Raw genomic sequence first — 16,019 nt, 5'->3', positions numbered from 1 at the left:
GGGCCAGGTATGCTGAGGTGCACTGCAATCAAATCCCACAGCAACAGTATAAGCCACAACATCCAAATAATAGAACACAAATAGCTAAGAAACTACAAAAAACATTTTTCCAGGAAGAAGGCTTTATTTAAACAAGCACTAACAAGACCAGTGTCCAGGGAATCAATAGCTTTAATATCTGTGTTTAAACTAGCCATGGCTTGAGAAATGTGGAATAGTCAGGTATATACGTGCTGCAATCTGCCTTGATGATGACATATGTCAGAAACCATCCTACTTTGCAGAACTACTTTTCTCATTTAGAAACCCTCCCCGGTAAGGAGGATGATTACCTTATGCGTGGAATTAAAGGTGGCAACCATGCATTTGGCTAAGGTCTGTACCCACCATTTTATGTCATTTGTGGCCACAGAGGGAAGAGAGTGGACAGGGGATGGAACCATCAAGATGATCTGTTGGTTCTATATCGGGCCCTGACCACCTACCAGTTGGTAGGCCTCTCCTGTAACTGGGTAAGTATACAGCCTGGCAGGTAGGGCCACCCCTAGGTACAGCACCTAGTCTAGTTATAGGTTAAGTAGGGACAGCCATGAGTACCACATGCCCAGAGCCATCCCCACAGAGAGGAAGGCACCCACAGGAATGGATGCATGTTGTTTCCACAGCCAAGTATCAGCAGTGATGAGTACAGTGTTAATTGCATTGTTGTGTGCATGTCCATCCTACGTTATGACCTATAGCATTTGTAGTCCTGTTGTGCCTCACTATGCACCATGGGGCCACTCCCATAATTTGCACCTGGGTTGCAGTTAATCATCCCAAGCCATCCCAATGGCATATTCCATTGGCAGAGTCTTATTTATTCCCATATCAATTGGAAAATTTTGTCCTTTGTGTCTTCCTGGGTGGGAAACCTGAACACTTAGCGAATATGGGTCAGTCTGGGTAGGGGCCCTAAAGGTGTTACACCAAGGGTAGAAGCCTTCCCAAATGCTGAGGTTGGCGGCTTGGATTCCCCAGAGGAGGCCCACGGTCACTGGTAGGGGGAGTTCACTATACACCCAACAGTTGGTCTTGTTCTGTAGAGAAGCTATAGTCAGGGCCCACTCAGTAAACAGGTTTCTTATGCAGAATCTAAGGGCAAAAAGTAAGCTGTTGAGTAGGCACCAGAAAAGGAAAGTCCCAGTTGTCTAATAGAATGCAGGAAGTGGTGGTGTTCTGAGATAACCCCACCCTTGGCTGCAGTTTAGCTCCAGGTTTGCAGTACCAAATTGTTTGTTCCCCTTCTGCTACAAGGTGGGTCAAATCTGAAAAGGTTATGGGGGTAAAACAATGCTCCATAAGGCAATTATGATAGTGTCCCATTTTTATGAGAGGCCTAGGGATGTTTTCATTGTTTTCAGTGGAGTGGGGTGAAGAAATGGGGTGATGGTTAGGACCTGTTCTATCCCTATCCCTATGGGGCCAAAAACCCAAAACACTGTGGACTTGTTTGCCATTTCCAGGGACAGGCAATTACATGTTCCCCTGTAAATAGATCTTGTGGCAAGGGCAGTAAAAGGTTCCCTTGTGTTCCTACCTGCAGCAAAGAACATCTTTCCTGCATGCTGTCTACTTATATTTCTAAGGGTGACATCAGGCCCTTGCGTGAGTATAGGCACTGGGTCGACTGGAATGTACATGTTTGTTTAATGTCCATATAGCTGTTGACAGGTGATGTGTCCAAAAGGCCAGTGAATGGGTTTCTAGTTAGTTGTTTCAACAGGCCACTCCTGCATTCTATCAACCCAGCTGGGGTGGGATTATATGGTAGATGGAAATGCCAATGGACGTCTTGAGCTTTTGCCCACACTTGCACTTCATGTCCTCTGAAGTGGGAGCCTTGATTGCTGTCAGGGTCAGTGGGCACCCTGTATGCAGCACACAGCTGTTCCAGGCCACAGATGGTGGCCCTCTGTGTGGTACATTTACTGGGGTTGGCTTGCAGGTGTCCTGAATAAGTGTCACACATGTCAAAACATAACAGCAGCCATCAGAGAGAGGCAGGGGACCAATATAGTCAATCTTCCATCTCTGAATGGGGTGCCCCCCTCCCCACTATCTGTCTGGTGTCTCTCAGTAAAGGTCATAGTCAATCCTGGGCACAGGTTGGGCCTTCTTGGCAGATGGTTGCAATGTCTTTGTCATGCAGCGGCAAGCCCCAGTTCTTAGCAATGGCCCACAATGTCTGTTGTCCTCGATTTCTCATGTTGTGTAGCCAGGTGGCAGTGTCTTCCATTGGAATGTCTTCTAGGAGGTGGATGCAGCCCAATTCATCAGCCTGTCGGTTACCAGGTGGGGTGTGTGCATCTACATGGTAAACAGTAATGTTTACCTCATGTGCATTGGAGTTCTACATGTTGTTTCCCAAAGTGGTCACCCTGCCACCATCTAGTCCTGTGCCTCCCATTGGAGAAGCCAATGGCTGGTCCCTTGTAGATTTCCCAGCTATCTATTCATAGAACAGTGGAATCAGGCTCATGGAACAATACCATCTATGCTGTTTGCAATTCAGCCCACTGCAGTGGGCTACTGTGTCCAGTGCCAGAATCTTTCCAGATACTTTCAGTTGAGGGTTGGATGGCAATAGCTGTCAAGGTGCAGGGGTCACCTCTTGTTGACTCTTCAGTGTACAGGCATGCTCAGGGATTGGTCCACCTCCTTTCTGCATAAAGAGTGGCAGCTGCGGTGGCTTTGCTGCCTCAGCTAGCTAATGGCTGTCCTTCAGAGGTGACATGAGTCACAAGGCCAAGAATGGAGTACAGATCTACAATAAGAGGGATGTTTATCAAGGTACTATGTTGTTGCAAGAAGACATGCCATTTGGCTACAGTCTGGATTTTTGGGCAATGCCTGACTTGGACTCTTGAAATGTATCCTTTAGCCATCCTGCTCTAGGGTACTGAATGCGAATGGTCACTGGGATTCTTTTAGTCATGTCTTCTACTTGCTGTAAGGCCTGGTAAGTAGCACACAGGTGTTCTAAAATGCAATACCACATTGCAGCTTCTTTCCGTAACTGTGACCGGAAACCTAACAGTATGCATTTGTGCCCTTGCCATCGCTACAAGTTCCATCTAAACCCCTTCTGGGTGACCGGCTGCATCTATTCAAATGGTTGTCCCTATACACAAACACCTAAGGCTTGGACCTGTTTAACAGCCACCTTGGCTTGAATGCTTCTCTTTCCTTTGAGGACCAGTCCCACTGGGATTTTTTTACCAATCTGTGAAGGGGCTGAAGCACTTGAGCCAAGTGAGGGATAAATGGACACGAATACCCTAAGAAACCTAGGGAAGTTTGCAACTGCTTTGAGGTGGTGGGACATGGATATTTTACTAATAACTGCTGCAGGAACAAGTTTTTTTTAAATTCCAGTATAATTAACACACAGTGTCATATTAGCTTCAGGTGTACAATATAGTGATTCAACAATTCTATACATTCCTCAGCTCTCGTTATGATAAATGTACTTTTTAATCCCCTTCACCTATTTGACCCATCCTCCACCTACCTCTCATCTATAACCATCAGTTTGTTCTCTATATTTAAGTATCTGATTTTTTTGTCTCTTTATTTCTTTAAAAAAATTTTTTTTAGGTTTATTTATTTATTTTGAGAGAGAGAGAGAGAGAGAGAGAGAGCAAGGGAGGGGCAGAGGAAGAGGGAAAGAGAGAAAGAATCCCAAGTAGGCTCTGCACTGCCAGTGCAGAGCCCAGTACAGGGCTTGAACCCACAAACTGTGAGATCATGACCTGAGCCAAAACCAAAAGTCAGATGCTTAACCGATTGAGCCACCCAGGGACCCCTTGTCTCTGTTTGTTTGTTTGTTTTGCTTCTTAAATTCCACATTTGGTATTTGTCTTTCTCTGGCTTATTTTACTTAGCATTATACTCTCTAGATCTCTCCAGGTTGTTGCAAATGGCAAAATTTCATTTTTTATGGCTGAATGATATTCCATTTTGTATATATTCCACCTCTTCTTTAGGCATTCATCTATCAATGGACACTTGGCTTGCTTTCACAATTTGGCTATTGTGAATAATGTTGCAGTAAACATTCAAATCCATATTTTTTGGGTAAATACTCAGTTGTAGAATTAATGGATCATATGGTAATTCTATTTGTAGCTTTTTGAGGAACATCCATCTGTTTTCCACAGTGGCTGCACCAGATGGTATTGCCACCTACAGTGCTTGAGGGTTCCTTTTTCTCCACAGCCTCACCAACACCTGTTTCTTGTGTGCTTGATTTTAGCAATTCTGACAGGTGTGAGAAGATAGGTCATTGTGGTTTTGATTTGCATTTCCCTAATAATAAGTGATGTTGAGCATCTTTTCATGTATCTGTTGGCTATCTGTATGTCTTGTTGGAGAAATGTCTTCTGCCCATTTTTTAATTGGATTATTTGGGGGTTTTTGGTGTTGTATAAGTTCTTTATATATTTTGGATACTAACCCTGTTTTTCAGGTATGTAATTTGCAAATATCCTTTCACATTCAGACAGTTGTCTTTTCATTTGGTTGATTGTTTCCTTGACCCTACAAGAGCTCTTAATTTTGATGTCGTCCAAGTTGTTTAATTTTGCTTTGGTTTTCCTCACGTTAAGTGACATATATAGAAAAATGTTGCTATGGCTGATCTCAAAGAAATTACTGCCTATGTTTTCTTCATTGAACTTTATAATTTGAGGTCTCATATTTAGGCCCTTAATCTGTTGTGAGTTTGTTCATGTGTGTGGTGTAAGAAAGTGGTCCAGTTTCACTCCTTTATATGTAGCTGTCCAGTTTTCCTGACACCATTTGTTAAAGAGACAATCTTTTCCCCATTGTATATGCTTGCCTCCTTTGTTGTAGATTAATTTGCCATAAAAGCATGGGTTTATTTCTGGGCTCTCTGTTCTGTTCCATTTGCCTGTCTGTTTTTGTGCCAATACTATACTGTTGTGATTGCTACAACTTTGTAGTGTATCTTGATATCTGGGATTATGACACTTCCAACTTTGTTGTTGTTTGTCAAGACTGATTAGGCTATTTGATGTCTCTTGTGGTCCCAAACAAATTTTTAGGATTATTTGTTCTAGTTCTGTGAAAAGTGCTTTTGGTGCTCTGATAGGGATTACATTAAATATGTAGATTGCTTTGGGTAGTATGGCTATTTTAACAATATTTGTTTTCCCAGTCCATGACCATGGAATGGCTTCCATTTGTTTGCTTTCCTTTTTTCATCGATGTTTGATAGTATTCAGAGTACAGGTCTTCCATCTCCTTGGGTAAGTTTATTCCTAGGTAGTTTACTCTTTTTGGTGCAGTTACAAATGGGATTGTTTTCTTAATTTGTCTTTCTGCTACTTCTTTATTAGTGTATAGAAGTGCAACAGATTTCTGTATATTAATTTGGTATTGTGGGACTTTACCGACTTTATCAGTTATAGTAGTTTTGGTGGAGTCTTTAGGGTTTTCTATATATAGTTTTAGGTCATCTGTAAGCAGAGACTCTAATATTCTCTTTACCAATTTAAATTCCTTTTGTTTCTTTTTTCTTGTCTGATTGCTGTGGCTAGGACTTTCAGTACCATGTTGAATAAAAATGGCAAGAGTGGACATCCTTGTCTTGTTCTATAACTTAGAGGAAAAGCTCTCAGTTTTCACCATTGATTATGATGTTATTGTGGGTTTGTCATACATGGCCTCTATTTTATTGAGGTATGTTCCCTCTAAAGCTACTTTTATTGAGTTTTTATCATAAATGTATGTTGTCTTTTGTCAGGTGCCTTTTCTGCATCAATTGAAATAGCCATATATGTTTGATCCTTTCTCTGGTTGATATGTTGTATCACATTGATTTGTGAATATTGGCCCACTCTTGCATCCCTGGAATAAATCCCACTTGATTGTGGTGAAAAAAATTTTAATGCCTTGTTGGATTTGATTTGTTACCATTTTGTTGAGGAATTTTGCATCTGTGTTCATCAAGATATTGGCCTCTAATTCTTTTTTTTGTAGTGTATTTATCAGGTTTTGGTATCAGGATAATGCTGACCTTATAGAATGAATTTGGAAGTTTTCCTTCCTCTTCTGTTTTTAGAATAATTTGAGAAGACTAGGTATTAACTCTTCTTTAAATGTTTAATAGAGGGACGCCTGAGTGGCTCAGTTGGTTGAGCAACCGACTTCGGCTCAGGTCTTGATCTCACAGCTCGTGAGTTCAAGTCACACGTCGGGCTCTGTGCTGACAGCTTGGAGCCTGGAGCCTGCTTCAGATTCTGTCTCCCTCTCTCTCTGCCCCTAACCAGCTCACATTCTGTCTCTGTCTGTCTCAAAAATAAATAAACATTTAAAAAATTTTTAAAAAAGTGTTTAATAGAATTCCCCTGTAAATCCATCTGGTCCTGGGCTTTTGTTTATCAGAAGTAGTTTCGATTACTGAATCAATTTCATGCTAGTAATTGGTCTGTTCAAATTTTTGATGTCTTCCTGATTCAGTTTTGGGATGTTATGTTTCTAGTAATTATCCAGTTCTTGTAGGTTGTCCAGTTTGTTTGCATATAATTTTTTATGATATTCTCTTATAATGGTATTTTTGTGTGTTGGTCATTCTCTTCCCTCCTTCATTTCTGAATTTATTTGCATGCACTCGCCCTTGTGTGTGCTCTCTTGTTCTTGCTTTCCCTCTCTCCCTCTCCCTCCCTCCCTCCCTCCCTCCCTCCCTCTCTCTCTCTCTCTCAGTCTGACTAAAGGTTTACCAATTTTGTTGATCTTTTCAAAGAACCAGCTTCTGCTTTCATTTATCTGTTCTACTGTTTTTGTTTTTGTTTTAGTCTCCATTTCACTTATTTCTGCTCTAATCTTTATTATTTCTTTCCTTCTACTGGCTTTGGGCTTTGTCCTTTTTCCAGTTCCTTTAGGTGTAAGGTTAGGTTGTTCATTTGAGATATTTTGTGGTAGTTGAGGTGGGCCTGTATTGTTATAATCTTTCCTCCCAGAACAACTTTTGTTGCATCCAAAATTTATTTCTGGTTTCACACCATTGTGGTTGGAAAAGATGTATGATATGATTTCAATCCTTTTGAATTTGTTGAGATTTGATTTGTGGCCTAACATGTTATCTATTCTGGAGAATGTTCCATGTGCACTCAAAAAGAATGTATATTCTGCTGTTTTAGGATGGAGTGTTCTGAATATATGTGTTAGGTCCATCTGATCCAATGAGTCATTCAAAAACCACAGTTTCCTTGTTAATTTTCTGTCTGGATAATCTGTCCATTGATGTAAATGGGGGTATTAAAGTCCCCTACTATCATGCTATTACTCTCAATTTCTTGCTTTATATATGTTAATAGTTGCTTTATGGATTTATGTTCTCCCAAGTTGAGTGCATAATTTATATTTGGGTGCATACAGTTATGTTTTCTTGTTAGTTTGTTCCCTTTATCATTATGTCTCTTTGTCTCTTTGTTTAAAGACTTTTTTTTATGTAAGTATTGCTATCCCAGCCATTTGCTTCCATTTGTATGGTAAATGTTTTTCCATCCCCTCACTTTCAATCTGTATGTCTTTAGATCTGAAATGAGTCTCTTGTAGGCAGCATATAGATAGATATTTTTATCCATTCAGTCACTCTATGTCTTTTTATTGGAAAATTTAGTTCATTTACATTTTAAGTAATTATTAATAGGTATATGTACTTATTTGTTTTACAGTTGTTTTTGTAGTTCTTCTCTGTTCCTTCTCTTGCTCTCTCCCTTGTGGTTTGATGTCTCATTTAGTGATATCCTTGGATTCCTTTCTCTTTATTTTTTGCATAATCTATTACAGCTGTTTGATTTGTGATTATTATTTTCATGTATAACATCTTATGCACAGAGCAGTCTATATTAAATTGGTGGTTGCTTAAGTTTGAACCCTTTCTAAAAGCACTAAATTTTTACACACCCTGTGTTTTATGTATATGATGTCATACTTTGCATCCTTTTATTTTGTGAATCCCTTGAATGATTTTTATAGATATATTTGATTTTGCTGCTTTTTGCTTTAACCTCCATACTGGCTTTATAAGTAACTAGTCTACTTACTATGTTTGTATTTACCTGTGGAATTTTTTCCTTTCATAATTTTCTAACTTTTGATAATGGCCTTTTCCCTCCACTGAAAGAATTTCCTTTAACATTTCTTGTAAGACTTGCTTAGTAGTAATGAACTCCTTTCACTTTTGTCTGGGAAACTCTTGCTCTCTGCTATTCTGAATGACAGCCATGCTGGGTAGAATATTTTTGACTGTAGGTTTTTTTCCTTTCAGCACTTTGAATATATTATGCCACTCTCTTCTTCCCTGCAAAGTCTCTGCTGAAAAACCAGCTGATAGTCTTATGGGATTTCCTTTTTATGTAACTGCTTTATTTTCCTTTGCAACTTTAAAAAATCTTTTTATCACTACCTTTGGCCTTTTAAATGTTATGTGTCATAGTGTGGAATTCTTTGTATTAATTTTGTTGGGAGCTCTCTGTGCCTCCTGGATCTGGGTGCCTGTTTCTGTCCCCAGATATGAGTAGTTTTCAACTATGATATCCTCAAATAAATTTTCTGCCCTCTTGTCCCTCTCTTCTCCTTTTGGGATTCCTATAATGTGAATGTTACTATGCTTGATGATTTTGCTTGATTCCCTTAACCTATTCACATTTTTATTCTTTTGTGTTGTTGTTGTTAAGCTTGGTTGCTTTCTGTTATTCTATCTTCCAGCTTGCTAATCCATTCTTCTGCCTCTATTCTTTATTCCCTCTAGTGTTTTTTTTTTAATTTCAGTTATTGAGTTCTTCACTTCTGATTGGTTCTTTGTTATATTTTATATCTTTTTTACAGTTCTCCCTGAGGTCCTCCAGTCTTTTTTTTTTCCAGTAAGTATCTTTGTGACCATTACTTTGACTTTTTTATCAGGCATATTGCTTATCTATGTTTCCTTTTAGCTCTTTTGCTGTAGTTTTCTCCTGTCCTTTCATTTATGACATATTCCTCTGTTCCCTTACTTTATCTAACTCACTGTGTTTGTTTCTATGTATCAGGAAAGTCAGTTATGTCTCTTGACCTTGAAAGTAGTGGCGTTATGAATAAGAGGTTCCGTAGTGCCTGTTTACCAAAAATAGGTATCTCCTACGTGGATTGCATGCATTCTACTCTTGTGGTTAAGCCTCATTTCCTTTCAGTCCAGTTGGCTACAATGGCCTATGTTGCCTGTAGTGAGCAGGGTGTGGTTCCTCTGCTGTTAAGGGGCCAGTCTGGGGCCGCTGTGGACTTGCAGTTGAGTGGTGTCAGCAGTCAGAAAAGATGCCTGGCTTCAACCCATTTGCTGGGACTGTAGTCACACTGAACTCAGGGCACTCGCCTTGTGTTGTACTGTGAGAAACTTTGGTTGGTGGGTGGGGCCCTCAGACTATCTAAATACCTCCCCCCAGTTTATCTTCCAGAACTGCGGTGGCCCAAACTGTTGGTCTCTCTTCCTGTGCTGCCCCCTGAGAAGTTTTTATTGGTGGATGGCAATCACATCAGATGCCTGCCCCCAGTCCATCTGCTCAGGTGGCATGTACATTGGTTGACAGGGCACTCTGTACTGCCAGTTATAAGTTTCAACTGCTGGGACTGCAGTGGAATTGGTGTGTGTAGTTCTCTTCCCCTCTCCTCAGGGCAAATGCCGATTTGAAGGGAGCCCCTCTGAGTGGGGCATGTTGAATGTGGCAGATTCACAGGAGAACATGAGGGCCAGGTGCATAGTGTTAGCAAGGCAGGTGAAGAATGTTCCCACTCGTTCCCACAAGTGCCAGGCTATCTAGGCTGGGGAGGGGGCAAATGGTCCCACTCTCCCTGGATCTCCCAGGGATCTCACTAAGGAGCCCTACTCTCTAGCACACACTCTGAGATTAGTAAATAAATCTCATTCACTGTACCCCAGGTATTTTTCAACTAATGCTTCTATGCTTATCTCGGTGGGATTGTTTGTTGTTCTGGCTCTTTAAGGGCAAGGACTCAGTTTCCTATCACCCTCTGGCTCTCCCAGAACTAAGCCCACTGATTTTTAAAGTACTCTGAGTTAAGCCCTGCTGGTTGTACAAACTCACAAAGTTAAGCCCCACTGATTTTCAAAGCCAAGTGTTTTGGAGACTCATCTTACCAGTGCAGGCCCCCCATGACTGAGGTACCTGCTGTGGAGTCTGCTCCTCTCCCTTTTCCAGGCAGGATCCTTCCTGTTGGTGGTTAGTCTCAGCAGGACTTTTGTTCCCATCTGCATCTCCACTCCACATCCCCTTTTTCAATGTGGCCTCCTCTCTATAATGAACTATGGAAAGTCTGTCCTGCCAGTCTTTGGGTCATTTTCTGGTTAGTGACACTGATGTGGCTGCTATCCTGGTGTGCCCAAGGTGAGCTGAGTATCCTCCTACTCCAACATCTTCCTAGAAGTCTCTAGATAACCTGCAATATTAAAGCCATGCTATTATGGAGAATTTCATGTTATTTATCCTTGGTTTTAGAATCATTTGCTTACATTGCCACATGCAACACTAACAATGATTATTTAGACTTAGTTCTGAATTTTTATGATTTCTTAACACGTTTTCCCTGTGAGGTATCTTCCTTATTCCTGAGCTCTTCATTTTGATTCATCGCTCAGTTGAGCATTTCTTTGAGTAATTGTTTTTAGGAGAGACGCATGCCTGCTATGTTTTGAACTGTGGCATGTTGGGGGGTGTTTTTCTGTTCCTTTCAAATATGAACAGTGCTTCTCCTTCAAATGTGAACAGTTCTCCTATAGAATTACTGAATTACAGTTCTTTCCCTGCAAACTCCACACATGTTGTTTAAAGCTATACACTTAACATGCTCTTTTTTAAAAATCTCAATTGTATATTTACTTGAAGTAGTTTGGGGAAGCCCTGAAAGAGGTAGGGGAATTAAAGCACCCCCTTTGTGCCTCATGATTCTCTGCATGGTTCTCTGTAGTCACTTTGTCAAGCAAGTTCCAGTTTATCATAATATTTCTTCACTACCCAGAGATCCGGTCTGTGTGGGATCAGAAGGGCATGTTTTAAGAAAATGGCAACCTCTATGCAATTCACCTCTTTTGGCCAATCAGGCACACATCCACATTATCCTGAGCTTCCTGAGCCTGGGCAGAGGTGGCGGATGCAGGTGGAGGAGGGAGAATTTGCAGAAAGGAGGAAGCTCTTATATCTCTGCTTTGCCATTCATCTGTGGCCAATTTTGGGAGTGCCCAGTTCTATTCAGCATATGTTCACTCCATTGTTTAGTTCAGTCTTGGGTACAGGCTATGAACACTGCTTTGACGTTGATGCCACTGGAGTGGAGTTTGGGTCCCACATTGTAGGCATCTGCAGGGCAATAAATTGCTCCCCAGTGGCTACCTTGTCTCCAGCCATAGAGTAAAATGAAGCATAACTTGAAGGCCCCATCAAACAGGCTTCTCCTCCTCCTATTAATGGAAGGAGCCCAATCTCTAGGGTGTTTCTCCTTTGAAATATATCTTACTAAAATTCTTTATCTCCATAAAGAAATTGTGGTTTATATACACAATGGAATACTACGTGGCAATGAGAAAGAATGAAATATGGCCTTTTGTAGCAACGTGGGTGGAACTGGAGAGTGTGATGCTAAGTGAAATAAGCCATACAGAGAAAGACAGATACCATATGGTTTCACTCTTATGTGGATCCTGAGAAACTTAACAGAAACCCATGAGGGAGGGGAAGGAAAAAAAAAAAAAAGAGGTTAGAGTGGGAGAGAGCCAAAGCATAAGAGACTGTTAAAAACTGAGAACAAACTGAGGGTTGATGGAGGGTGGGAGGGAGGGGAGGGTGGGTGATGGGTATTGAGGAGGGCACCTTTTGGGATGAGCACTGGGTGTTGTATGGAAACCAATTTGACAATAAATTTCATATATTAAAAAAAATAATAAAAATAAAAAAAATAAAATAAAAAAATAAAATTCTTTATCTCAAAAGTGCACTTGCACCCCCAATGTGATTCTCATTAATGATTAACTGTTGTGTTATGGGATATCTTTTTTCAAGAGATGAGCATTATAGGACAAGAGTATCATTTATTCCCTACCTATCCCTGAAGTCCTTTATTTGGCTGCTGTGGAAACAGACCTGGCCAAGGTTTGATAACTTGCACAGGATCCCTCAGCTCATCTATGGGAGAGCTGGAATGCCTATCTCTCTACCACGCCTTTCTGTCTCTACATTATCTTGCTTTAGTCGATGACCCCAACTTAATATTACCATAAAATTGGGATTGGGGCTTTGCAGGCAAGGGAAATACTCCTAAACACAGTTTAGAGTTTTATTTGAATTTATTCCACATATGAAAACTTAAAAATCATGAAGCAGAACAATGAAAATCCTAGTAAACAGCATTTTGTTATGCAACTTCTGAAGAACTTTCTTTTAAAACTATGTTTCTAGAATCCTTTTTTATTGGCTAAATTCATATTCCATATTAGAAGAAATCTGTGATAAGTTTGAAGACTCTGGAATTTAATTTTTACTTCTTTTTGTTGCAGCATGATTAAGAGAATTGTGTACTCACTTGTATCATCACTCACATTCAGGTATGTGAGACCCCAGAAAGGGAGGAAATTAAATATGCATAATATTTAATATTTTTAATGATAAAGGACCTGGGAGGGGGGAAAAACATTTTCACTGTCAGTGTGTTGCTAAATAGCTCTTGTGCCCCATTTTATGTAACATAATTTGTATTGAAATTTTAGTTTCAGCTGAACATTGAGAAATGCAAAGAAATGGTATTTACCTAAGCCTAATAGTAACATATTAGTATGTTTTTTCTACCTGTAAAAGTAAAAATAATGAAGCATGCTTTTAAAAATTCTTTAAGTGTTTTTATTAGACACTTTATTTGTCTAGAAATACTCCTTAATTCTGGGACCATTTTACTCAGGCTTCTTCTCTACATGATAGTAAGATTTATTTCATGCTATGATACAGAGTCACACAATATACTTGCTTCCTTTTAAATTTATAATATTTTAATTTGCATTGTAATTTTTAAAAAGTATTTTGAAGGCTGATGAATGTATCTTCATAGATTATACAAGTAGTGTACGCAGTTTATGAAGAATGTGTTTAGAATATATGAGAGGAAGGCTTAGGAGGTACTTTAGAGTTTAATCATGTATATAGTATGATTCCTTCTCATGTGCCTAGCACTGTGCTAGAAGCATCTATTAATATATAATCATATACTTATTGAAAATCTCACTGATAAAACATCGTAGTGGTCAAAGAGGTCTTTTAAGGTTATGTTAGTCATGCTTTCACTTGGTTTTTATTGCTAAATTTGTAAAAGTTAATCAGTATGAGTGTGGTTTTATTTTTTAGGAGAAATTGGTAGAAACCCCTTAAAAAATTCTCAGATTTTAAGAAGAGTTCACAAGTGGAGACATGTAATTTTAATTCAGGTTGCCTGTGCTATCTTGGAGGGTTAGTCTGGTATGTCTTTTATAAAAGGACATGATAACATGAAATGGTGTGGGGGAGATTTTAATTCTCTAATAACTGCTTCCATTGGGCAAAAACTTAGTAATTTTTTTTTTTATATTTTAAGGCAACACACTATTCCCTACCAGTGGATAATTTAATCCTAAATTACATTTTGTTATCAGATCATTGACCTAAATATAGTCTAACTTTAGGAGTGAAAACCATTTTATCTTTATTCTGTTTATCTGTTGTAGAATATTTGGAATTTTGCTTATCTTTGTGGATATGTCCCTCGTCATTACAGACCTGCTTGTCACTAAAAACGCAATATATATTCCTGTGGAAATTCATTTAATTTCTTTAGCTATTTCTTTATTTTTTGTCTTGGATGTTCTTCTTCGAGTATATGTAGAAGGGTAAGTTTCACTGATTTTTTTTACCTATTATAAAGCTGTTTTGGGGGCGCCTGGGTGGCGCAGTCGGTTAAGCGTCCGACTTAGCCAGGTCACGATCTCGCGGTCTGTGAGTTCGAGCCCCGCGTTAGGCTCTGGGCTGATGGCTCAGAGCCTGGAGCCTGTTTCCGATTCTGTGTCTCCCTCTCTCTCTGCCCCTCCCCCGTTCATGCTCTGTCTCTCTCTCTGTCCCCAAAAAAGTAATAAATAAACGTTGAAAAAAAAAAATAAAGCTGTTTTGTACTGCTCTGAGAAGCATCCCAAAGTAATTACCAAGTCAACCCAACCAAATGTGAATGTGTTCCTCTTTGTTAAAGAGGAGGCATGGTCCACATGGTCCACGAGAAAACAATCCAAATCCCAATCTCTACTAGAGTGGGCTTTAATTTTATTGTTGCAACTGATACTCTAGTTTCCAGCAACTTATTATGGATAGTTCCTTCAACAGGTAAAGCTTAAAGGGTTTGCAAAGTAGAGCCAGGCAGCTGATGTGTCTACATGTACATTATTTTTTAAATTATTTTTTTAATGTTTATTTCTGAGACAGAGACAGAGCATGAGCGGGGGAGGGGCAGAGAGAGAGAGGGAGACACAGAATCCAAAGCAGGTTCCAGGCTCTGAGCTGTCAGCACAGAGTCTGATGTGGGGCTCGAACTTACAAACCGTGAGATCATGACCTGAGTTGAAGTCGGTCACTCAACCAACTGAGCCACCCAGGAGCCCCTACATGCACATTATTAAAAGGAATATGTGTGTGAAGTACAAGTGTAAACTCTCCCTGAGAGTTGAATCTAAATAAAAGCTGACAGTGTATTCAATACTAAATAATAGGTCTGAACAACCCCTACCTCAGTTAAAATAAAAATTTATGTTAAGCTATGTGAGAATCAAACTCAACACCCAAAAACCAAATAATCCAGTGACGAAATGGGCAGAGGACATGAATAGACAATTTTCCAAAAAAGACATCCAGGGGGCTAACAGACACATGAACAGATGCTCCACATCACTCATCATCAGGGAAATGCAAATCAAAACTCCAATGAGATACCACCTCACACCTGTCAGAATGGCTAAAAGCGACAACTCAGGAAACAACAGATGTTGGCAAGAATGCAGAAGAGGGAACACTTTTGCACTGTTGCTGGAAAGGCAAACTGGTGCAGCCATTCCAGAAAACAGTATGGAGTTTCCTCAAAAAGTTAAAAATAGAACCACCCTATGACTCAGCCATGGCGCTACCAGGTATTTATCCCAAAGACACAAAGATGCTGATTCAAAACACATGCACCTCAGTGTTTATAGCAGTGCTATCAACAATAACCAAAGTATGGAAAGAGCCCAAATGTCCATTGACTGACAAATGGACAAAGATGTGGTATAGATATATACACGATGGCATATTACTCAGCCATGACAAAGAACGAAATCTTGCCATTTGCAAAAACGTGAATGGAACTACACTGTATTATGCTAAGTGAAAGAAGTCGATCAGAAAGACAAATACATGATTTCACTCATACGTAAAATTTAAGAAACAAGCCGGATGAACATGGGGGAAAGGAAGGAAAAATAAAATAAGATGAAAACAGAGGGAGGCGAACCATGAGAGACTCTTAACTAGAGAGAACAAACTGAGGGTTTGTTGGAGGGGAGGTGGGTGGGGGGATGGGCTAAATGGGCGATGAGCATTAAGGAGGGCACTTGTTGGGATGAGCACCGGATGTTATGTGTAAGTGATGAGTCCCTGGATTCTACTCTAGAAACCAATACCACCCTATGTGCTAACTAACTTGAATCAAAATAAAGAAAAAGATAAGTTATAAAGTTGCCCCCCACCCAAAAAGTTCCACAAGAGCTCTGAAGCATGTTCATCCCATCAACAAGGCTTGGTGGTGAGGCAGCAGCTGTTTTTCTCTACTTGCTGGCTTTATGAAAAGGTGGATCAAGTGAGCCAAGCCCTAGATCATGTCAGCTGTGGGAGGCAGGGACTAATTCCCCAGCCTCATTTCATCCA

General features: G+C 40.0%; 1 protein-coding gene across 8 annotated transcripts in view; it reads left to right on the top strand.

The window, feature by feature from the left end:
• LOC123596467 (phosphatidylinositol 3,4,5-trisphosphate 3-phosphatase TPTE2-like) overlaps window positions 1-16,019 on the top strand; it is a 166,816-nt gene that overhangs the window by 64,390 nt on the left and 86,407 nt on the right. For 7 of the 8 annotated variants that reach the window (XM_045474985.1, XM_045474959.1, XM_045474976.1 and 4 more), the window contains 2 exons: window positions 12,611-12,658; window positions 13,805-13,966. In XM_045474985.1, coding sequence (XP_045330941.1) covers window positions 12,611-12,658; window positions 13,805-13,966 — 210 coding nt within the window. Of the gene's footprint in view, window positions 1-8,900; window positions 8,934-12,610; window positions 12,659-13,804; window positions 13,967-16,019 lie in introns of those variants that run through there. The other variant, XM_045474992.1, reaches the window with a different exon arrangement.

This window comes from Leopardus geoffroyi, chromosome A1 (assembly GCF_018350155.1).
Source record: "Leopardus geoffroyi isolate Oge1 chromosome A1, O.geoffroyi_Oge1_pat1.0, whole genome shotgun sequence".
NCBI classification, from domain to species: domain Eukaryota; kingdom Metazoa; phylum Chordata; class Mammalia; order Carnivora; family Felidae; genus Leopardus; species Leopardus geoffroyi.
This window is presented reverse-complemented; position numbering and strand designations above follow the sequence as displayed.